The sequence below is a fragment of the Chelonoidis abingdonii genome, chromosome 21 (assembly GCF_003597395.2).
Source record: "Chelonoidis abingdonii isolate Lonesome George chromosome 21, CheloAbing_2.0, whole genome shotgun sequence".
Taxonomy (NCBI): domain Eukaryota; kingdom Metazoa; phylum Chordata; order Testudines; family Testudinidae; genus Chelonoidis; species Chelonoidis abingdonii.
This window is the reverse complement of record NC_133789.1, coordinates 12,929,054-12,952,731: the sequence shown is the minus strand read 5'-3', so window position 1 is coordinate 12,952,731 and position 23,678 is coordinate 12,929,054. Positions and strand designations below refer to the sequence as shown.

The 23,678-nt window shown below is 43.4% G+C and overlaps 1 protein-coding gene across 1 annotated transcript in view; it reads left to right on the top strand.

The window, feature by feature from the left end:
- NSF (N-ethylmaleimide sensitive factor, vesicle fusing ATPase) overlaps nt 1–23,678 on the top strand; it is a 177,736-nt gene that overhangs the window by 110,045 nt on the left and 44,013 nt on the right. The window contains exons 12-14 of the mRNA XM_032806572.2: nt 15,718–15,813; nt 16,545–16,701; nt 19,056–19,189. Of these exons, the coding sequence (XP_032662463.2) occupies nt 15,718–15,813; nt 16,545–16,701; nt 19,056–19,189 (387 nt within the window). The remainder of the gene's footprint in view (nt 1–15,717; nt 15,814–16,544; nt 16,702–19,055; nt 19,190–23,678) is intronic.

The following is a 23,678-nucleotide window of genomic DNA, read 5'->3' as shown; positions in this document are numbered from 1 at the left end:
AGGTCATCTAGTCCAACCCCTGCTCAAAGCAGGACCAGTTCCCAACTAAATTATCCAGCTAGGGTTTGTCAAGCCTGACCTTAAAAATCTCTAAGGAAGGAGATTCCCCACCTCCCTAGGTAACCCATTCCAGTGCTTCACCACTCTGAATGAAAAAGTTTTCCTAATATCCAACCTAACCTCCCCTACTGCAACTTGAGACCTTACTCCTTGTTCTGTCATCAGGTACCACTGAGAACAGCCAGATCCATCCTCTTTGGACCCTTTCAGGTAATTGAAAGCAGCTATCACATCCCCCTCATTCTTCTCTTCTGCACACTAACAATCCAGTTCCCTCAGCCTCTCCTCGTAAGTCATGTGCTCCCAGCCCCTAATCATTTTGTTGCCCTCCACTGCGCGGACTCTTTCTAATTTTTCCACATCCTTTTATAGAGTGGGGCCAAAACTGGACACAGTACTCCAAATGAGCCCACCAATGTCAAATAGAGGGGAATGATCACGTCCCTCAATCTGCTGCAGTGCCCCTACTTATACAGCCCAAATGCTGTTAGCCTCTTGGCAGCAAGGCACACTGTTGACTCATATCCAGCTTCTTGCCCACTGTAACCCCTAGGTCCTTCTGCAGAACTACTTCACCGTTCGGTACCCCAGCCTGTAGCAGTGCATGGGATTTTCCGTCCTAAGTGCAGGACTCTGCATTTGTCCTTGTTGAACCTCATCAAGTTTCTTTTTGCCCAATCCTCTAATTTGTCTAGGTCCTCTTTATCCTGTTCCACTCTCCAGCAATATCTACCACTCTTCCCACTTTAGTGTCATCTGGGAACTTGCTGAGAGTGCACACCATCTCCAGATCATTAATGAAGATATTGATAAAACTGGCTCCAGGACGACACTTGGGGCACTTGCCGCTTGAACTGGCTGCACTAGACATGGAGCCGTGATCATTATCCGTTGAGCCAGGATCTAGCTAGCTTTCTATCCACTTATAGTCCATTCATTCCAGCCATACTCTTTAACTTGCTGCAAGAATACTGTGGGAGACTGTATTAAAAGCTTTGCTAAAGTCAAGCAATATGAAGATGTTGAACAAAACTGGCTCCAGGACCGACCCTGAGGCACACCGCATGATACCGTTCCAGATAGACATTGAGCCATTGATCACTACCTGTTGAGCTCAACAATCTAGCCAACTTTCTATCCACCTTACAGTCCATTCATCCAATCCATACTTTTTTTTTTAACTTGCTGGCAAGAATACTGTGGGATACTGTATCAAAAGCTTTGCTAATGTCAAGATATCACATCCACCACTTTTCCCATATCCACAGAGCCAGTTATCTCACCATAGAAGGCAATCAGGTTGGTCAGGCATGACTTGCCCTTAGTGAATCCATGTTAACTGTTCCTGATCATCATCATCTCCTCCAAGTGCTTCAAAATGGATTCTTTGAGGACCTGCTCTATGAATTCTGTATGAATTGGTTGAGTTTGGATGGCTGGGAACACTGGGTGCCCCCTGCTGATCAACTTATGGAGCAGCCTAGGTGACAATTGCTTAGATGCTCGCCCTCTTCCCACCCTCCTTCCTGGAGAAGAAGCACACTGAGGGCAGTATGGCATCTCCAAACAGGGCACACTTTACATTCCATGTGAGCAGCAGCTCCTAGGCAATAGGAAGAATGTTAAGGAAGAAGTTCTAGTCCTCAACTCTGTCTCTCTTATGACAGATTAGGGACATGTTTTTGTCTAACTATGAACTCTGTTTTGTTTTGTCACTTTGTTTCAGGAGCTCCACTTTGGAGTCTGAGCTTTGTTATACTGAAGCCTCCATTCTGGACTAAGGCATCTATTTCGTAGTAAGTCGGAGCTTTACACCTAGTCTGAAAAGCTAAGTCAGATCAATTTAGGGCCATCAGCTATGGACCTGTCCCCAAGAACAATGGACTTGGTACAGAGAAGTCTGGCAAGGGGAAGGGGCTGGAGTTCCTCAGCCAGGACACATGGTCAAAAGGCCAGAGATTCATAGAGTTTAAGATCAGAAGGGACCATTACATCATGTAATCTGACCTGCATAGAATCACTGAAATGTAGGACTGGAAGGGGCCTTGAGAAATTATCACATCCAGCCTCCTGCTCTGTGGCAGGACTAAGTAAACCTAAATCCCTGACAGGTGTTTGTCTAACATGTTCTTAAAAGCCTCCAAAGACAGAGAGTCCACAACTTCTCTGAGAAGCGTATTCTAAAACTTAACTACCCTTATAGTCAGTTTTTCCTAATATGTAACTTAAATCCCCCTTGCTGCAGATTAAACCCATTACTTTGTGTCCTACTTTTTGTGGATATGGAGAACAGTTGATCCCTAGTCACTTTGTAACAGCCCTTGACACTGTTATCAAGTCCCCTCAGTCTTCTTCTCTCAAAATTAACATGCCCAGTTTTTTTCACCTTTTCTCATAGGTCAGGTTTTCTGAACCTTTTATAATTTTTGTTGCTCTCCTCTGGACTCTCTCCATTATGTCCACATCTTTCTTAAATTGTGGCACCCAGAACTGGACACAGCACTGCAGCTGAGGCCTCCCTAGTACTAAGCAGAGCAGGACAAAAACCTTCTGTCTCTTAGGTTTGACGCTCCTGTTAATACACTCCAGTATGATATTAGCCTTTTTTGCAACTACATGACACTTTGTTGACTCATATTCAATTTGTGATCCACTATAAACCCTTTCCTTTTCAGCAGTGCTATCACCTAGACAGTTATTTCCCATTTCGTAGAAGGGCATTTGATTTTCCTTCCTAAGTGAAGTACTCTGCACTTATCTTTATTAAATTCTATCTTGTAGATTTCAGAACTGGTCTTCAATTTGTCAAAGTCAATTTGAATTCTAATCCTGTCCTCCAAAGCTATTGCCATCCCTCCCAGCTTGCATACTCTCCAATCCATTATCTAAGTAATTAATTCAAATTTTGAATTGTACCGTAACCAGAACTGGCTGATGTGGGACTCCACTAGATAGTGTCCTCCCAGTTTGATAGCAAACCATTGATAACTCCTTTTTGACTATGGTCTTTCAACCACTTGTGCACCCACCTCATAGTAATTTTATCTAGATCACATTTCCGCCGTTTACTTACGAGAATGTCATGAGAGAGTGTATCAAAAGTCTTACTAAAATATAGCACATCTGTTGCTTTCCCCCATCCACAATGTCAGTAACCCTGACAAAGAAGGAATTGAGGTTGGTATGGTATGATTTGTTCTCTTGCTCCAAGTGTATATAAAAGGCAATACGATGTTCTTTATAGCCCTTGCTAGGTGTAACTCATTCTGTGCCTTAGCCTTTCTGATTTTGTCCCTACATGATTGTGCTTTTTTTTTGTACTCCTCCTTGGCAATTCATCCATGTTTCCACTTCTTGTAGGATTCCTTTTTGATTTTCAGGTCATTAAAGAGCTCCTGATGGAATCATATTGGTCCCTTACTATTCTTCTTATCTTTTCTTTCCATTGGGATAGTTTGCAGTTGCGTGTTTTAGTACTGTCTCCTTGAGAAACTGCCAACTCTTGTGAACTCCTTTTCCCCTTCAATTTTCTTCCAATGGGACATCTCTGAGTCTGTTAAAACTTTTTAGAAGTCCGTTGTCCTTACTCTTCTGCTCTCACCCCTTTCTTTCCTTAGAATCATGAAGTCTCTCATGTCATGATCACAGGTCATTACATTTCACCCCAGTTATCCCTGTACTGAGCCCAATAACTTGTGAGAATATTCAAGGGAGGAAGGCTTGCTGTGAAGGGGGGCAGGCCCCAACCACAAGGGGCCCAGACTAAAGAGAGAGCAGAACCAAAGAGCTGCCTAGCCTATGGAAACTGACAAAACCCAGGGCTCATAGGAGGCGTGAGATCAGACAAAGGGTGCGCTGTGTTCAATATTAATTGTTTTTTCAAAGCTCTATAATTCTTGAGGGCTTTCAAGAGTAAAGTGTTTGTGGTTAAGGCATCCATTTACTAAGCCTAAATTCTTCACTGGCCTGCCATGTTGTCCTGAAAGGGTTAATCAAGAAGCTCAGAATGCCTGCAGCAGCTGGGGACTCGGACTTTGGTACTGACTCAAAGGTCTGGGCAGCTGGGTGCAGAGCCCCACATCCCAAGGAAGGGGGCAGGCACAAGATCTGCGCCTGGGAGTCTGCTTTAGGGACCTAACGCTAGGAATAGAGCCTCGGTTCTGCCCAGAGCCAGTGGGGCTTTGGAACACATGAGAATACCACAGTTGGATCTTCTCACAACAGACTGGTGTCTGTCCAGAGGCAGACAGGGCCACGATGTGACATCCTGTGTTAGGCCTGTATCAAACCATTTCCACACATCTGAAAGAGGCCCAGGGTGGAGTCTATTTAGATCTTATCAGCACTTTGTCAGAATGTGACATAAGGCATTGCCTCATTCCAGTGGCTGAGCACATGCTATCTCTGCCAGCTCAGAGATAAATTCCAGAGCCAAGACTCATATGAACCAATTTTTTGACGTACCATTGAGCTTTATGGCATGAGAGCTTTCCCTCCCTTGGGGCCTGCAGGCACCCCACCAACCCTCACTGGACTTAGCAGAACTTGCAGATGAGAAATGGCTATAAAATGCTGTCAGAGGGCTCCATGATATTTGCGTGTCACTGATTCAGTAATCAGATGGTTTCAGTCTACAAGGAGGAAAGTTGTTCCCTCCACCATCCCCACCAGCTGTCAGATCTGTAGACTCCAGTGGGATCTGAGACACAAGCTGGCTCCTTTCTTCCTTGTGCGCCATCAGTAGTAAAGGTTCCAGAGGCTAGGCTACCCCCTCAGAGATATCTGTGCAGTCCTGGTGACTCTGGATTTGCACAAGTGTAACTGTGATAGCAACTTAGTAAACAATTTTGATGATTCCCAAGAAGTGGAATCCAGCCCACTTCCCAACAGTGGTACTGTTCTTACAAGTAAAAAAAGGGGTAAAAGTTTACTGCAGTCATTAAAATCAGCAGATTCCTTTTGCATGGGGTGATACCAATTCAGAGCAGAACCACACTTGAATGCTGCCTAAGTGCATATAGAGCTCTGCAGCATCCATAATGGGTTTATAAATGGTCTCTTCGTATAGAATTTCAGAATGAAAGGAGGATGTCCTGCTCTTACAGTGTTTGTGATTTATCAAGGTCGTTCTGTGTTTAACTAGAGAGGTGATAAGGACCGTGAAATGTCAGCTTAAGAAGGTATGGAGATTAACCAAAATGTAAAAAGCACCCTTTAATATTTGATAGTGTTGAAATACAGATTTATTAGCTCATACAGGTGTAGGCTGAAAGACACAGACTCTTATTGCTCAAGTGACCAAAGGATGGTGTGAATATAATGAAAAAAGAGGGCCTTTTACATTGACGCATACGGATCTGATCTTTTAGAAGGAAACTAAGGTATTTAAAAACCTATTTGCTTTCTCCATTTGTATTTTAAGATAACCCAGCCGTCTTACATGTAAGCTAAACAAATCCTTTAGTTATTAGCAGGGGAGAGATCTGGGTTGTGTTAGCTAATCATGCATCTCTATTGGAGATGTTGTATTGAATGGGAAAAGAGGGTCCCTCATCCAGTCAGAACAGGCTACGCGCTAAAAACCCACTTAGTGGTTTTTTTAAATTTCAAGCATAAAAAGCCATATCAGTCAGTTTTTTTACTGTGAGTGGGTGTGGGTGGGGAGGGAGTGTGAGTGGGTTTCTTAATGTTTGGTGTTGAATTGAGGAGTAATTAGTGGGACAAACTGATGAGGATTCATTGAATCAAACTCATTGGGGGCTTCTCATCAGGAAGAATTCCCTATCGGTTTAGAACCAGTGTAAACTACCTTGCAGTCAGTAACTATAGAGAGTGTTTTAGAAGTGTAGTAGAACCTGCAATTAGCTTTATGACTGCAGAGCATTAAGAGATTAAAAATTCAGGATAGAAAGGACCTATTAGATCATTTAGTCCATTTCCCTCATCAGTAAGACCCCTGAGACTGGACACATCAATGTTAAAGTGTAAGGGTGTTGACTAGTTCTTTTTTAGATCAAAAAAGCAAATAATATCAAGCATCAAATGTAAGTTCTCTTTTTGGACATGTCATGTTTAAATTTAGTTACTCTTTATCACACGAATATAGCTGACCCATGCAGTCATCCTTATCCTAGGGCTGAATTACTTAAGTTCTTCAGACCTCTGCACAAGTTCCAGTTGTTCTGATGAGGGTTTCAAATTGTCTCTTCAATTATAACTTTCTAAGGTTACCTGTGACACAGTCTGTTTCAGTCTGGCACATATGCATTTTCTTTGGCAAAGGGTTCTTAAGCTAATCATAGAAAGGGAGTATAAATGGCCATTCAAGCAGTAAAAGACAAGGTGGGTGAGGTAATATATCTTTTGTTGGACCAACTTCTGTTATTGAGAGAGACAAGCTTTTGAACTTACAGAGAGCTCTTCTTCAGGTCTGGGAAACTAACTCAAAGCGGTTGGTATTTTTAGAAGGCCTGATCTTCAAGTCCCCCAGAGATGTTTTTCCTGAGCTATTGTCAAGTCTTCCAACTTGTTCACTTTGACAAGTTCACCTGTTGTTCAGAGACACTTAAAAGGCAGTTAAACCTTTTGACAGCCCTGACCCCTTCCTCTGCAAACAGCTAGGTTCATCGTAACAGGATCAATGCTTAGTGAAAACTGAAAAGTCTAAGTAGCATAGTCAGGCCGGTGTAAGGTTCACTCACGGTCAGGCCAGTGTAAAAATCTGTGTGCTTATCAGTGCCATTCCAAGCAGAATGAAAGCTGCAAGCCTGTCTCCTCTCTCCCTGTAGAGAGAACTTGCTGGAGTCAGATGCAAAGCTCCTCAATAAGGGGAGTTTGGAGGTTCTGGTTTCCTGTTGTAGCCATAGCATTGGAGCTGAGCATCCACAGTTCTGGCTAAAACAATGAATATTCTGGCATTTTTACCTGATCTAATCATTGTCTCTGTTCGCGCTGCAGTTGTTGTGAGCCTGGCTGTAGCTGGCGGATGCTCCAGGGATGGAGGACATTTTTAGTATTTCTGATGACTGTGCTGGAGTTACTCCCTGATGGCATTAACAGTGCTACATAGAGTGAGACTTAAGTGCACATACGTTTTACACAATACCACATAAGGTGAAATCTACCAAGGAGTCTAATTCGGACAAGAACAATGTCAACTTAATACATGTTACTACAAATATTTTTGATCCATAAAATTACCCAGACCCGTTGATCTCTTGTTTTAAATCATATGCTTATGTTCTGCTGCATCTTTCTGACTTGTCACCCTCGCTTAATTTCTTCATGCAAAGAAAGTCTTGTAAGACTAAAGTGAGATGGCAGAGCAAAAGAACTGCATCTTCTGTGCATATGGGGTGATGTTTTGCGGCTTCACTGTGATACAGGAAAATCAATCTGACTTTTGCACTTCCAAGAAGAGACCTTCACTGCAGTTGTTTTATAGAGACATTACTGCAGACTTATCACATCTGTTCACCTGCCTCCACGGTGTTAAGTGCCAGGTTAGAAAGAGGCTGATGTCTTGCTGAGTGGCATCAGGTAGTGAAACTGATTTGTTGCTACGAGGCGTTAGCAACTTCTCCCTTTTTGTGTCTCAATGTGGTGCAGATGGGATCAGTCCAGTGCCTCAGGATGTATCTTATCCCTTTGCCAGTGAAACAGCTTCCTTAAACTCTTATTTCATCACCACATCGTTAAAGCCCTTTAAATCCTTGAATCCCTAGGCTGTAGAGTACGTTAGTGCATTCTATTCAGGCCAGCCTGTGTGTCCATGTGGAGAGGTCTGCAGAGTTATAAGTGGGTTTTTGTTAAGTTGGTTGGAAAATAGATGCCAGTGGAAGTACTTTGAAAGTTAGTCAGAAAAAAAATGACATAGTGGCTGAATAGAAAAGCCTTTGGCCAGTCCTTTGGAAGTACACATGCGAAAGCTGCCCAGCAACATGCTCATGTTCATAACTAAACATCGGGTATTTGCTGCTTAGAATTTCTCTTTCAAAATGTAGTACTTTTGAATAATTGTTGTTTTCTTTTTGCCTAAACAATTTGCAGTAGAGTGGTGTGCCTAAATATTCTGTACCTATATTATTTTATTACATAACATAAAATAGGGAGCAAAAATACTGGCTGGAATTTTCAAAAACACCTGAATAATTTAGGTGTACAAGTTCATTTAAAATCAGTGTGACTTGTGCTTCTAAGTCATTTAAGCTCTTTGGAAAATCTCCCTCAATATATTTGTTAAAACCATTGAAGTTACAAACGTTAGAAGCAGTGACTAGAAGGGCAGACCTAATGCCCTGCTTTCGGCACTTGCTAAGGAGAAATACCCATAGAATGTATTAATTGGGCATGCTTTCTGCTTTTGCTTTCTGCTGCAGTGTGGAAGGCCAACAACCCGTCCTGAAGGTTCACTAACTTAGTGTGCTTGATAGCAGCTGGACCTCTTTGAAGTTAAATTGTGAAATCTGAGTTTCTGTTTGCCAAGTTGTGGTAGTCTGTGAATACTCCTGTTAACTCAGTCCTGTATTGTGGTTTTGGGGCTTTTGTCAGCTTGATTTTGCTGGAAGGGTGCCTTGCTCACTTCTGTCCAGCAAGAAGTGAATGCTTTTCTGAAACCCATGGCAATGCTCAGTTTGTTAGTTGATATTATTAGGCCTACAAAGCAGTGGTTATGAGCCAGATATAGTGAGCTCCCATTTACTGAGCCCTCTACAGTCACTACACAGTAGGACCAGTCAGCAGATGGTAGATTCTAGCACAGTTTTGGGAGGGATCAAATAAATGGAGCTTGTAGGCTACCCAGTCACTACCAGGCTGTGTTGTCTGTTGGGGAAAGTCATCGAGAATTGATCTTGTGGATGGTATTGAGTGGCCACTGATGTCTCATGACACAAAACAAAGGTCAGGAGTATAGCACTTCCTGCACTGGGCTGACCAGAATGTGTCTCTACATTTGGCATTGTAGAGGAAATGTTGGTCTTCGGTGAAAGCCCGGGATGCCAGCTGTTCTCCAGCATGGTAGTTCTTATAGCCATGTGGGCTGTGGTGGCTATTGAAATCACTGATGTGGATGGTAGGATGACTTGGTGTTGGTAATGCTGGACATAGCTGTTCCATTGATGGTGACTTGTACATGTTTTTGACTGTCAGATCTACAATCTCGATGGTGATTGAGTAGGGGTTTGTAATAGGCATGACCTGGATGGAATCCTTAAGTCATGTTTTACATACATCGCATGGCCATATTTGGGGTGATGGCTTGCAGATACGAGGGCATATCTGGTGATCTTTGATTGTTGGCCTTCACTCTCCAGGTGTGTTTCTTATAGTACAATGACATCAATGTTTTAAGTCCTCAGCATCATTGCTATGTAATCACACTTTGCGTTAGACTGACCCTTGATGCTGAGCTGTGTAATTTGCAGCAGTGGGCCTATTTGAATGAAGGTATGGCCCTGACATGGGCCATTATTGCTGTTGTATTTCTGACCGGGAGGTCACTTAAGAACATTTGGTTGCCAATTTGATGACATTTGTTGTGCGTTTGCACGTAATAGGGGAGACCATGTGAAGGTTGTCATCTCCCCCACAACAGCATTGCTTGAGTCTTTGAACTCAGCAAGAAGAATAAGGTAGTGTTGAAACTGTGACGCACTAGAGTTCACAAGGTCAAGCTGCAAAGCCTGGAAGCTCCTTTATCTTTTAGACAGTGCGGCTCCAGCAGTATACAAACTACCTCAAATAAGTACAGATGCTGTCTCTGCACAGTTAATTTCCAGCTCCTCTGTGCTGATGGATAAAATCATCAGGCAGCAAGTCCACAAATAACTTTTATCGCACCCTGAACTAGTGCCAGTTGTCTTCACCCTTTTCTGCCCCCTACACAATAGATCAAGTGGACAAGGGTCTCTCCAACACTAAGTCCAAGAAGGCCACAGGAATGGACGGAATGTATCTGGAATTCCTGAAGAATCTTTGCCCAAAGGCAAGAAGGTGGCTGGCAGACTTTTTCAGCAACATCCAGTCATCTGGCATAATAACAAGAGTGGAAAGTAGCCAAGATCATAACCATTTTGAAGTCCAAAAAAGAGGCCACCAATTCAAAAAGCTGCCAGACCATCTCTCTCCTTTGCAGTTGTTATAAACTATTGGAGCAGCTCCTACTTCAAAGGTTACAGCCAACACTGGAGCAACTGGTCTCCAATGAGCAAGCCAGATATAGAACCAGTTGTAACTGCTGTGACCAGGTGCTGGCCTTAACCAGCTACATAGAAATCAGCTACCAGTGAAAATTAAAAACAGTGGCATCCTTCTTTGACCTTTCTTCTGCATACAGTACTGTTTGGCACAAAGGTCTCCTGCTGAACCAGGTTCCCATGCCAATCACCAACAGACTCATCACCGGATTGCTGAGTAACAGGCGATTCTCCGTTCCCCTTGGTGAATCTGCCAGTAAATCATGGAGATTGAACAACGTTCTCCCACACGGATCTATTTTAGTGCCCACATTGTTCAGTTTCTATACCAGAGACATTGTGGTTGTGTCATTCCATAAATTCATTTATGCAGAGAATTTTGTGCTAGAAATACAAGTGCCCTCTCTGAAGGCCACAGAAAAGGTCATGAACAACCACCTCCAGATACTTGAGACATATTTCAAAGCTTGTTGACTGAAACCCAATAGTCTGAACACGTTGTCTCTGCCTTCCACTGGAATACGCAGGAGGCCGAAGTGCTGCTGAAAGTGGGCTTTTGTGGTCTGCCTCCTTCACATGATCACAGTCCACAGTACCTTGGGGTTACCCTCAATTAGATGCTGAGCTATCAGCAACACTGAAGAGAAGATAAAGAAGAGGATTAACATCATCCAGAAGCTCTCTGGCACATCCTGGGGATGTGAGGTACACATGATTTGAACGTTTGTACAAGCTCTGGTCTTGCCAACAGCAGAGTATTGCATACCAGTTTGGCGCAACAGCTCCACACCAATCTCGTTGACACTGAAATTAACGCTGCATGTTGGATTGTTAGTGACTCTCTCAAATCAATACCAATACTGTTGCTTCCAGTTTTGGCAAGCATTGTGCCAGCATTGCAGTGGTCCAGAAACACAATTAAGGTCCTGGCTGTTCCAGACCTGCCAATACACCAAAGCTGCAGTGCACTGCCACATTCCAGTGTACTGCTCAAATTGATGAAGCCTTTTTGGATACACGTGTCAATGCTATAGGCCGATGGAAAGGATGCCAGCACTCACTGGCTTGGATTGTGGGCCACTTGTTTGTCCCAAACAAAGATCTGATTGAAGAGCCAACAAAAGAAATCCTAGGATTTTGCCTTCCCCATAGACAGTGGGCAGTGGATTGTATTCCAACTGCATTTGGACAATGCACAGGAAGTGTGGCTATGTCCTTCACAAATGGAAAATCAAAGAATCATCCAATTGTGACCACAAAGGATGGATTTAAAGTGATTATAAGGGATAGCAAAGAGATCAAAGCAGATTACTGAGCAAATAAAACAAAAATGCAAACTAATCTTAATACACTAAAGAAACTGGCTATAAGTAGTAGTTTCTTACCCTAACTGTTGTTTTAAGCAGGTTGCAGAGTTTGTTGTAGACAAACTGCTCTTGTTTTCAGCTTAGAACTCCAGATATTTCTTTCATAGGCCAGAAACCTTCTAGCCTGGGTCCAGTCCTTTCTTTCCCAGATCAGGTTTTCAGTAGTCATCTTGGGTGGGGATTCAGTGAAGAACTGACCTAGATTAACTCACTTCCCTGCCTTAAATAGGATTTACATATGGCGGGAGTCGTTTATTTCCCAGTTTGATGGGGTGCAGTACCAGTTGACATTCCATGACCCTGCAGTGTCAAAGCGACATCTGAGGAAGCTTCTCAGGAAGATGGGAGATTAGCATTGTCAGAGTCCCATTGTTTTCCCTAATGACCCAAGCAGGCTGATTGCCTGCTGTCTGGTGGGTGTTCCCCAGGTCTAAACACAGTTCTAATTGTTACACAGTCAACGTTCCTAACTTCAGATACAGAAATGATACCTGCATACAAATAGGATAATCATAGTCAGTACATCATAACCTTTCCAGTGATACCATCTTGCATAAGACTTATCTTAATTATGCCATATTCATATCATAACATTATCTCTATGAAGAATATGGGACGTAGTGTCAGAGAAGGATCTTCTACAACCTCCCTAGGTAGTCTGTTCCATTGTCATCCTGTTCTTACAGTTAGGAAGTTTTTCCTGAAATTTAATCTAAATCTGCTATGCTGGAGTTAGAAGCCATTGCCTCTTGTCCTGCCCTCTGTGGCAAGAGAGAACAACTTTTCTCGATCTTTTTAGGGCAACTTTTCAAGTATCTGAAGACTCCTGTCATTCATGTCCTCCCTTAACCTCCTCTTTTCCAAACTAAACATACCCATTTCCTTCAGCCTTTCCTCGTATCGCTGCATTTCATCCCTTTGATCATCTTTGTCACTCACGTCTGGATCCTTTCCAGTTTCTCTATATCCTTTCTATATATTGGTGACCAAAATTCGACACAGTACTTCAGCTGAGGCCTAACCAGCAGTACTATCACCTCCCGTGATTTACATGCTATCCTCTGTTAATGCAACCTAAAATTGCATTTGCTTTTTTTGAAACAGCATCGCAGTGTTGGCTAATATTGAAGTTGTGATCCACCACAACTCCCAGATTTCTTCTCAGCAGTGGCGCTGCCGACCCATTTATCCCCCATTCTGGATTTGTGCATTTTATTTTTCTTCCCTAAGTGTAGCACCTTATGTTTCTTTTCTGAATTTTAATTTTGGTTGTCTATAGCCCAGTTCTGCAGTTTATCAAGATCCATCTGAATTTTTGCCCTTTCCTCCAAAGCATTGGCGACCAACCTATCTCTCTGTCGTAGGCAAATTTGATCAGTATGCTCTCTATACCTACATCCAGGTCATTAATAAAAGAATTAAACAAAACTGGACCCAGAACAGATCCCTGCAGAGCCCCACTTGAGACCTCCCTCCAACCTGACATACATTCCAATTATGTATGCACTTCATGATAGTTACACCAAGTTCTGATTTCTCCAGCTTACTCATCAGAATATCATGTCAGACTGTTTCAAAAGCCTTGAAGTCCAAGGTATATTATGTCCACCACATTCCCCCATCCATCAGGTCAGTTACCCTGTCAAAGAAGGAAATCAAGTTGGTTTGGCATGACTTACTCTTAGTAAATCCATGAGGACTCGCCCCTTCATCTTCCAGGTATTTGCAAATTGAATGTTTTATACATTGCTCTAGTAGCTTCTCAGGTATCAAGACAGGCTGACTGGTCTATAGTTCCCTGACTTCTCCTTTACCCCCTTTTTAAAGATGGGCAGAACGTTAGCCTTTCTCCAGTCTTCCAGCACATCTCCTGTCATCCATGAGTTTGCAAATATTATTTGCCAGTGGCTCCGAGATTTCTTCAGCTAATCCTTTAGCACCTTTTGGGTGAATAGTGTCTGGCCCTGCTGGTTTGAATTTGTTCAAATTGGTCAGAAGATCTCTGAAGTGTTCTTTACTTATCCCGACTGGCATCCCTTCCCCTTTATTGTCTATGAAGACTTTGCTAGTTGTCCAGTCATATGTTATTTTTTGTGGGAAGACTGAAACAAAGTAGGCATTGAGCAGCTCTGCCTTCTAATCTTCCATTACCAGCTCACCTTCTCCATTGAGCAGTGGTGCCCCACTGTCCATTGGATAAGCTTAGTTCAGTTCTCTTCAGAGGTTTCTGATACAGAGCTCTGGAACCCATCAATCTCTAGTTACGCTGTGCCTGGTCTGTGTGTGAGCCAGAGGCAATATAAACTTCCCCACTTTACCAGTATTCAGCCCTGGTCTCATAATGCCATCTCAAGGAATCACAGGGAGTCTGGTCTCCATGGTCCATCCATAACTGTGCCTCTCTGTTGACACTCAGTGAGGGAAAACACTCATTGATTGGACTTTGTCAGATGTGTCCATCTTGTCTCAGGGGGCACAGACAGAAATTAAACTAAAATACTTACAACACAGTCAGACAACTTACTCTCACTCTGAGCGTTAATGCTACCTTCACAAGTTACAGCATGAGATGTATAGGTGGTAATGAGTTTCAGGTACTGTCAGCACCTCGACTGGATTTGGGCCCAGTGAAGGTCTTTGAATCCCAAATACTAATCTCCTGAGCCATCCAATCACCATGGTGCATTTAAATGTCCTTGTAGACATTACTGGTGCCTGGTGTAGTAAGGGTCAGAAGTCACTCTCACTGTGAAATATGTTCAGTTTGGAGAAAAAGAGTAAAATCTGTTTAAATCCCAAAATAACAAATATAAAACTAAAATCGTATATTATGGGAAATATATAGAAAGGATCACGAAATCTGTCCAAGGTATGTTGTGATAGACACATCCCCTGATGACAGTAAGTAAAATGAAGTTACTGTGTTTCAAACTTGATTTGTACTTCACCACTTTATAGGAAAATCATTTTTTTCACATCTTATTGACTTCTGTCCCACTTCATACTTACACCTTCTCCTTGTATCTGTGAACCACTGCTCAGGATCTGTAGGCAATTGTGGCAGTAGTAAGAACCAGTTCTTTTATCTCCATCATGTTAAGACCTGAAAAGTTGCTTTAAATCCACATATGACTCCTCATTGCTGCCAAGGGCAGTCAAAATTTCAAAGTGCCGTCAGTGAGGATGGTTTGTACAGAAAGGAGCCGTTCACATTCTGATGAAAAGATTCTGCAGCCTGTGAAGGCTCTTTCCTGAGAATATGTTGACAGTGAGTTAAAATGCACTGTGATTGTAGTGTGGGCAACACAACATGACATACCAGTGTCACCTGTGCATTTCATTGTGACTGACCAGCCATTTGTAAGTGATGAGAAGGGCTCCAGTGTCTTTGCCAGTCTAGGATGTATGTACTCCTACTCACTACTTTTTAAAACTTGCCTGTTAGTTCTTGGGAGGGCTGAATTGAAGGAAACGGTACTCCTTTTTTTCACCTGGAGTAGGCAATTCTTGATGTGAGGATATGTGTGAGACTTCCTAGCTGGGTTCAGCTCTTCTAAACAGTATTAATTGTGCCATTTTTAGGAAGGCAGTCTGGTCCTAAATTAAAATGGGCTCTCAAGTATGGTTCATCTGATGTAAATATAGGAAAATCACCAAGAGATCAAATATTTAGGGTTTTAAAATCCCCATGTAAAGACAGTTCTTGAGGGATTGGGTGGGAGCATGGTCAGAGTAGAGAAGTGAGTCAGGAATTCCAGGACCACACTTTGTGGAGTGATGAACACCCTGCAGGATCAGGCCCTTAAACTCCATCCCTCCGTTTCCCACCCTGTAAAATGTTAATGCTTCACAACCTGAGATGGATGTGAGAACTAGCTAATGGCCATGCTTCACACTGGAGATGAAAACTACTCCAAGAGTACTCAATATTTGTGTTTGAAATGTGTTAAAGAAGATTTCTTTAGGTTTTATTGGTGTATAATTAACTACAGAATCAAAATCCTAAGAATACAGAGGATGATGTTGAACCCAGTCCTTGAGATAACTTGTACTCTCAGACTGTATGTTAACCCGTTTCCGTGTAATTTAACTAGGCCACCACCAAAGTGGAAGTGAATATGGAGACGGCAGAGTCTCTGCGTGTGACAAGGGGAGACTTCTTAGCCTCTCTGGAGAATGATATCAAACCGGTGAGTGGGGCCTTTTTAATTCATATAGTAAAGCAGTGCATGCTGGAGGAGAACACGTGCTTCCTTAGTCAACGAATACAGCAACCACTTCAGATCTGTGCACATGCAGAAATGTAATGTTGCAGCATGACTTTTGAGATCGTTTCTGTGGCTTAATACAACTGAATACTGTTCAACAGGAATGAACTGAGACTCTGTCTCTTTCCCATCATTTTAGGGCTCTATTCTGCAGCCTCTCTGCACATGGGAAGTGTTAAATAGAGCGATTGCAAGAGTGGGCCTTTCCTTTTGCAGTACACACTAGTTGGTCTTTAGCCTAATCTCATTGAAATCAATGAGAGATTTGACATTGAATTCAGTGGCAGGAGGATTAGGGCTCTGATGAAGAGAACTTGATATCTTTTAGTAAAGCGTAGATAATTTCAGAACCTAAAGGTAATTTACATAGGGATAGATGATATTGTATTTGATTACAGAGGTTACCATATGCTAAATAGGTACTAACATCTTATTTTATGGTCCTTTAGGACAACCTGTACTACATCACTGGTAAATCTATGATTTAACTGCTCATTCAGCTAAAATGTGTACCAAAATCTCTCATATTTATATTTAAAAAGCCCACTACAGTACCTGTCACTCTAGTTTTGTCTACTGTCCCGTGCTATGTTTTCCTTTGATCAAACAAAGACTCACTACTGAGAATAATTTTTTCATCTTACGGAACACAGGCATTTGGAACGAACCAGGAGGATTATGCAAGTTACATCATGAATGGCATTATCCAGTGGGGAGACCCTGTAACAAGGGTGCTGGAAGATGGAGAATTGCTTGTCCAGCAAACCAAAAACAGTGACCGCACTCCGCTAGTTAGCGTTCTTTTAGAAGGTGAGTTTAGGGGTCCTAATGTCTGAAAGTGAGTAACACACACAATCCAGTCTGTGCAGTTATCACATACAAGTTCTTGGACTAGGTATCCGGTAGTGTGTGAAGTGCACTTATCAGAAAGAAAAGTATCGTTAGTACCTGGCCAAATGACAAGATGAATGAATGTTGCATCAGATATTAAAACAGGTTTATCTGGTTCTGAGGGAGAGTGGGACATTGTCCATCCTATGCCTCCTCTTTGTAACTAATAATCTGTTTGGTTGGTTTTGACTTTGAATTGATTTGATACCTTGAATAGAGGGGAATTGATTGGTATGGGTGAGGCCACATCTGGAGTATTGCATCCAATTTTGGGCCCCACACTACGAGAAGGATGTGGACAAATTGAAGAGAGTCCAGCGGAGGGCAACGAAAATGATTAGGGGGCTGGGGCACATGACTTATGAGGAGAGGCTGAGGGAACTGAGATTGTTTAGTCTGCAGAAGAGATGAGTGAGTGGGGATTTGATAGCTGCCTTCAACTACCTGAAGGGGAGTTCCAAAGAGGATGGAACTCGGCTGTTCTCAGTGGTGGCAGATGACAGAACAAGGAGCAATGGTCTCAAGTTGCAGTGGGGGAGGTCTAGGTGGGTGTGACGGGGCAAGGCCAGAGGCCTATAGTAAAGTAGTGAGGAACAAGTATGTTAGCCCCAGACTAAACAAAACCCTGGTACATGGTAACCAAATGGCAGTTGTTCCAGGTTAATCAAGACACTTAGGGACAATTAAGGTCCTTCCAGAAGGCAGTGGAGATAGCTGGGTTGATTGGGACACCTGAAGCCAATCAAGGGCTGGCTGGAACTAGTTAAAAGCCTCCCAGTTAGTCAGTGAGGCATGCATATCAGGAGAGGTAGGAGGAAGCCATGCTGTTGGAGGAACGAGGCAGTACAAATTCATATCAAGCGCAAGGAAGGAGGCCCTGAGGTAACTGTGAAGGAGATATTGAGTGGGGGCTGCTGTGGGGAAGTGGCCCAGGGAATTGTACACATCCTATTTCCAAATAGTCAGCTAACATAGCTGCTACTATTAGGGTCTGTGGGCTGGAGCCCAGAGTAGAGGGCAGGCCTGGGCTCCACCTTCTCCTCCCTGATTAATCACTGAAATTGGGAGACAACAGAGACACTGCGAGGGAGGATAGCTTCTCCTCACTTCCCTCACTGGCTTATGATGAAAATGGCTCACTAAGCTGTGACTCTTGCCTCTAGAGAGAGAAGGGCTATGTGGATGGTCACAATAAGCCTCTGAGGCTAGTGAAATCCACCAGGAAATGTTGGACCCATGGAGACAAAGATGGAGCTTTGTCACATGGAATGTTAGGAAATAGTATTTCAGTAGGAGGATGGTGAAGCACTGGAACGGGTTTCCTAGGGAGGTGGTGGAATCTCCTTCCTTAGAGGTTTTTAAGGCCCAGCTTGACAAAGCCCTGACTGGGATGATTTAGTTGAGGTTGGTCCTGCTTTGAGCAGGGGGTTGGACTAGATGACCTCCTGAGGTCCCTTCCAACCCTAATCTTCTGTGATAAGTTACTTGAAGTTATTCACTGATTAGCTCCTGAGAGTAAGTCTTTAGTTTGTTGCTTGTTCGTGAGTAGTTTGTTGCTAGTGTGTGACCACCTACATTATATATTATGAGTTCATTTGGTTGGGCAAATAGGGTGTATGTTATGTTTTTGATACCTGGTTGAATTAGGTTTCTGGTGTGAGTTTCCAGTTACAAACTCCACTTTTGCCTTCTACAGGTGTTTTGTACATTTACACAGAATTTCTGCCAGCCATCTCGTTTGCAAATGCACAAGGGGCATAAATATAATTTAAGAAAATTCATTTAAAATCCAAGCAAATGTGTCCAGTGTTTTGCAGTACTCAGCCAGCTCAATAAAACACGCAGGATCTTTTTGGTTCTTGCGTTTTTTGCAAGTTGCACTCCTTGGAGTCCAAATAGTCTCTGTAAATCAGTGGTTCTCAAACTTTTGTATTGGTGACCCCTTACAGCCAGGAAGCCTCTGAGTGCAACACCCTTAATAAATTAAAAACACTTTTGTATTAGAAATGCTTGAGATGAAGCAGGATTTGGGATGGATGCTGACAGGTTGCAACCCCCACATAACCTCTTGACCCTTTTTGAGAACCCCTGCTGTGAATGAACCCATTTGGAAAGCAATGCTGTACAGGAGCTAAGGAAAGAGAGCAAAGAGTCACTTCAAAAAGTCAGGTCCCTGTGAATGAGATTATTAACTTGCTCAAGTCCATCTAGTTTACCTTGAGCCTTGCAAAATCGATTTTTCCCTCTTTCTGACTTGAATCTCTTCCTGCCAGGTCCCCCACATAGTGGAAAGACTGCCTTGGCAGCAAAGATTGCAGAAGAATCCAACTTTCCATTTATTAAGATCTGTTCTCCTGATAAGACAATTGGCTTTTCTGAAACTGCAAAGTGCCAAGCTATGAAGAAGGTACCGTGGGTATTACTGTAATTTTTCTGAACCTGATTCTTGTGCATTCTGACGTGGGATTGAAAAATGACTTTGCCCTAAATTGTGCTCTCCATTCTGAAAGTAGACTTACCCCCTAGCTCCTCTCCTTCCTCATATGTGTTCTTTTGTTTAGCAGGCTGTGGAGCCTGAGTAACTTGATACAGGACCCCGAAGAAGATAGTTAGCTGCTCTGAATGGCAGCAGGGTTCCTAAGCTGGGAGAACTAGGGAAAAGACCAAAATGAGGTCAACAGTTCAGAGGGCTCTGATAGTCTTGAACAGTTAGATTTTCAGGCCCAGATGCAGGTTTTCCTACGCAACCTGGATAAGCAACAGGAACAAATCCAGTGCTTAAAAGACAGACAGCCATTTGATTGTGGCTAAGATGGGGCAAGTGAATCCCCATACTGAAAAGCAAGTGCAACATTCATCAGAGGAAACTCCCAAGTTGGTCTCCAAGAAGTTGGTCTCCCAGTTGAAGAAAGAACAGTAGTACTTGCATAAACAGGCGAAGTCTTAGCTGGAGGAAAAGTGGGCAATCTTTGCAACTCTGGAACCAGAAACTGCAACAGGATTGCAGGCAGCTGTGCAGTCTCTTTGAGGTGCAGGACCAATTGCAGAGCCAGCAACAGGAGCAGGAGATGGCTCTGCAAGCTGGGACCAGATCTAGATGTTGAAGATCCAGGAGATGAAGCTGCTGAGGGACCGTATCGTAGTGCTAAGCAGCGATAGAGTGAATAAGAGATGCCAAGTGTACCAGGGGACAACCTCAACACTCAGCTGCAAAAATCCCTCTGAGCCAACAGGTACATCATGGAACAGTTTAAGGCACTAGAAAGGCTGAAGATGCTGACGTGGGAGAGGACAGGGGAACATAACAAGAGCACTAACACAAGGAAGAGATGGAAGAGCCCCAGGATCGCAAAAAAGGGCAGTGGTTGGTATTAGAGAGAACGTGCAGGAAACTTAAGAAAGACTCTACTGATCTGTGTGCCAAGAGTGCTGAGCTGCAGGCTCATATCACAGAGTTCATAAGACAGTTGGCCAAGAAGGAAGAGAAACTATAAGCAGCCGTGGCTAAGGTGGAAGAGGATGCAACCAAGAAAAACATGCCACAGAAAGCAGTCCATGAGCTCAGGTCACTAAACTTCAAGGAGACCTGGAGTTGGAGTGTGCGGCCAGAAACAAAGTGGAAAACCAGAAGCTGGAGTGAGAGAGGAACCAGAAGCACTGGAAAAGGAGCCAGTGGGACCGCTGTGCTCCCTTAACTCTCCAGCCTGTCTCTCACTATGCTTTGCTAGTGACAAGCAGCAAACCCCTCCAGGTGCTGTGATCCCTCAGCACAACAGCATGTGGAGCCCCACACCCAGCTGGACTGCATGAATGCTCCCTGACCCATATACAAATCACACAGAGAAAGGCACCAGCCAAATCCCCCCCAAGATCCCAGCCTTGTACCTCAGGAATATACCGTCTTGCACTGCTCCACACACTTCTGGAGAACTCACTGGTAAAGATAAATGGTTCAACAAATTTGCTGACTACAAAAGAAATATTTTAAGTGATAGGCAAAAAATCAGTTAGTTACCAAAATAAAATTAAAATATAAGCACACAGTCTAAACTCTCAACTGTATTAGACTGAGCAAAAAATAGATTAATCAATATTTCTCACCTCACTGGATATTGTAGTCCTTAATATACAGGTTTGTCCCTCAAACCTGGGCCAGTCCCCTCTGTTGGAGTCTTGAGTCTTTTGAGTGTCTTTGTTGCTTGTAGCATAAGTAGGGGCAGGAGAAGGCCAGGCATGGAGCCCTGTGTTCTGTTTTGTACCCTCAGTCCATCTGCTTGGAGAACACAAGTCCTGGCATTTCAGGGTGGACATTGCTGAGTCAACAGGCATGGTTGAGCAATTCCCCTGATGTGGCCTTATGTAGGTGAGTAACTGAATTGTAACTTCTCTGTTGGAGAATGACTGGTGATGTCTGTTTAGCACCCATCCGGGCGTTGGTTACCTCCCTCGTCATTGTCTCTGGAGAGCTAGTATCTGGGTGCTTCCCAAACCCACAGCATATTTTAGTGACAACCATACAACACATTCTCATAACATCATATGCATTGATGATATACATATTTAGATGGAACAATGGGTTTCAGCAGATCATAACCTTTCCCATGTTGTCACATGTAATGCTTTATATGCAATATCACAATTATATGTAAATGAGGCATATGATGGTTACAGAGTGCTCCCCCAAGGTATAGAATGTCACACCCTCTGCCTTAACAAAAAAGAGATTTGTTGGTGTTAAACTGAGTGACAGCAACATGTCACCTCAGTGTGTTAGCCAAACATACTTCCTAGGACTCTTTGCCTTGCAGGTAACCCTTGATATGCTGTAATCCTCAGACTCCTTGGAAGAGCATTCCTCTGCAGTATCCAGCCCTTGTCACTGGACACTCACAGAAATTTCCAGGTTTGCTGTGTCCAGAGACAGTATACACACCAGCCTGTTGGCTCAGCTGAGGAGGATTCACACTTTACTTTAACATATTGCACTGGTATGAATTTATAGTAAAACAAGAAAGAGTTTATTATTAAAAGACAGAGATTTAAGTGATACTAAGCAAAGATAATATAAATTGAAAACGGCTACAAATAAAACAAAAATATAATCATGATTAACCTGTGTCGTAGGTTAAGTATAAAACTGAACCTGCAGCACAGGTAAATCAAAATTCCTTTGTCTAGTAAAAAGCTGCTTGTCAGCCCTGCCTGGGACACAGATTCTAAACATAATTTTAGTGCATGCATACAACTTTTTAATTGTTACCCATCAGTGAGTTTGTCAGGAGTCGCTATTACATACCAGCAAACCCTTTGCCAGTAGGTACTGAAGGACTCAGTCTCAGAGGCCACGACTCAGACACAAATCCTAGAGAGGAGGTAGTGTAAATACAAGCAGTGAAGGAGCTGATAGAACTGCTGGAAGAAACCAAACAACTGATGGTGAACTTTGAGATGGCAAAGGAGGCTCTGGAGACTGAGCGTGCAGAACTGTCCACTGGGGTGAGGATTCTTCTGCAGAGCAAAGAGGACTCTAAACACAAGCACAAGAAGGTGGAAGCCTAGATGCAAGAACTGAAAGTAAGATGTACTCAGTTTGAGTGTGCAGCTGGAGCTGGCTATACAAGTCACCAGACTGCAGGGTGAGCTGGACAATGTCACAGGCCTTCTGAGCCAGAGAGCCGACAACTCAAGTCTGCATAAGGTTTTGTTGCCTTAGAGTCACATCTTCAGGATACTTAGGAGCGGTTGCAGGAGGAGATGGACCAGGAGCTGAGGCAGGTGGAGGAGGAGGAGGAGGAGGAAAATGGCTCCAAACACCAGCAAAAGGAGAGGAGGCGAGGCTGTGAGGTCCACCTCCCGACTGAGGATCAGAGTTACCTAGCTCTAGGAATGAAGGAGTAAAGGCATAAAGAAGAGAAGGCAGTCAAAGGACAGAGACTACAGGGAGGTATCTCATGGCAAGACAGCTGTCAGGCCTCAACGTGGTGCTCAGTACACACATTCACATCCCACTATGCTGGGGCCCTGCCATACTACAGACTGCACTTACTATCACATTCTTGCACCCACTTTCACAGTAATCACTGCTCGCTACACACCTACATTTGGAATACATATAGGGACCATCCCTCGAAGAACAGGAGGGACATACAACACATGTGCGGGTCAGCAGACACTGCTACAAACCTTCTGGCTCCAGTGCACAGTGCTCATGCGCACCCACGTTTGGAATACAAATAGGGACAGCACATCTTGAAGAATTTCTAGTTACAGGTAAGTAACCTCCTCTTCCTCCACTGAACCCATCTCACACAAAATGCAAGAGGATCGGAAATGGGCTCTCATAAGTCATTTTTTGGAGGCTGCAGGGATGAGAAGTGGTCAGTACTAATTTGAAACTCGGACAGGAAGTTAGGCTGGATGGAGGATGATCTTAACTCTGAAGAATGTGCCTGAGAGTGTATCTTGCCAGGCTACTCTTGAAGACGCTGGGAGTGGCCTTATGTTCATTCATCAGTGGGACAAGCCTGGTGCTCTTAATTATCTCCGATATGGCTGGAAGGACTAACCTTGAATTACAACATGTTCAAGGAACTTGTTTGATGTAAGAGCTACAGGAACAGGAGACAGAGAGAGAGAGGAGTACAAGCCAAGCAGGCTGCAGTGGGTGACCATTGCTCTCTCAGGCACTTGGAGACATGCCTGACCTGATTCAGAGACTTAGGTCTCAACTGTAAGTTTGGATCTAGACTGTTTTCAGTGGTAGCAGATGACAGAACAAGGAGTAATGGTCTGAAGTTGCAGTGGGGGAGGTTTAGGTTGGATATTAGGAAAAACTTTTTCACTAGGAGGGTGGTGAAGCACTGGAATGGGTTACCTAGGGAGGTGGTGGAATCTCC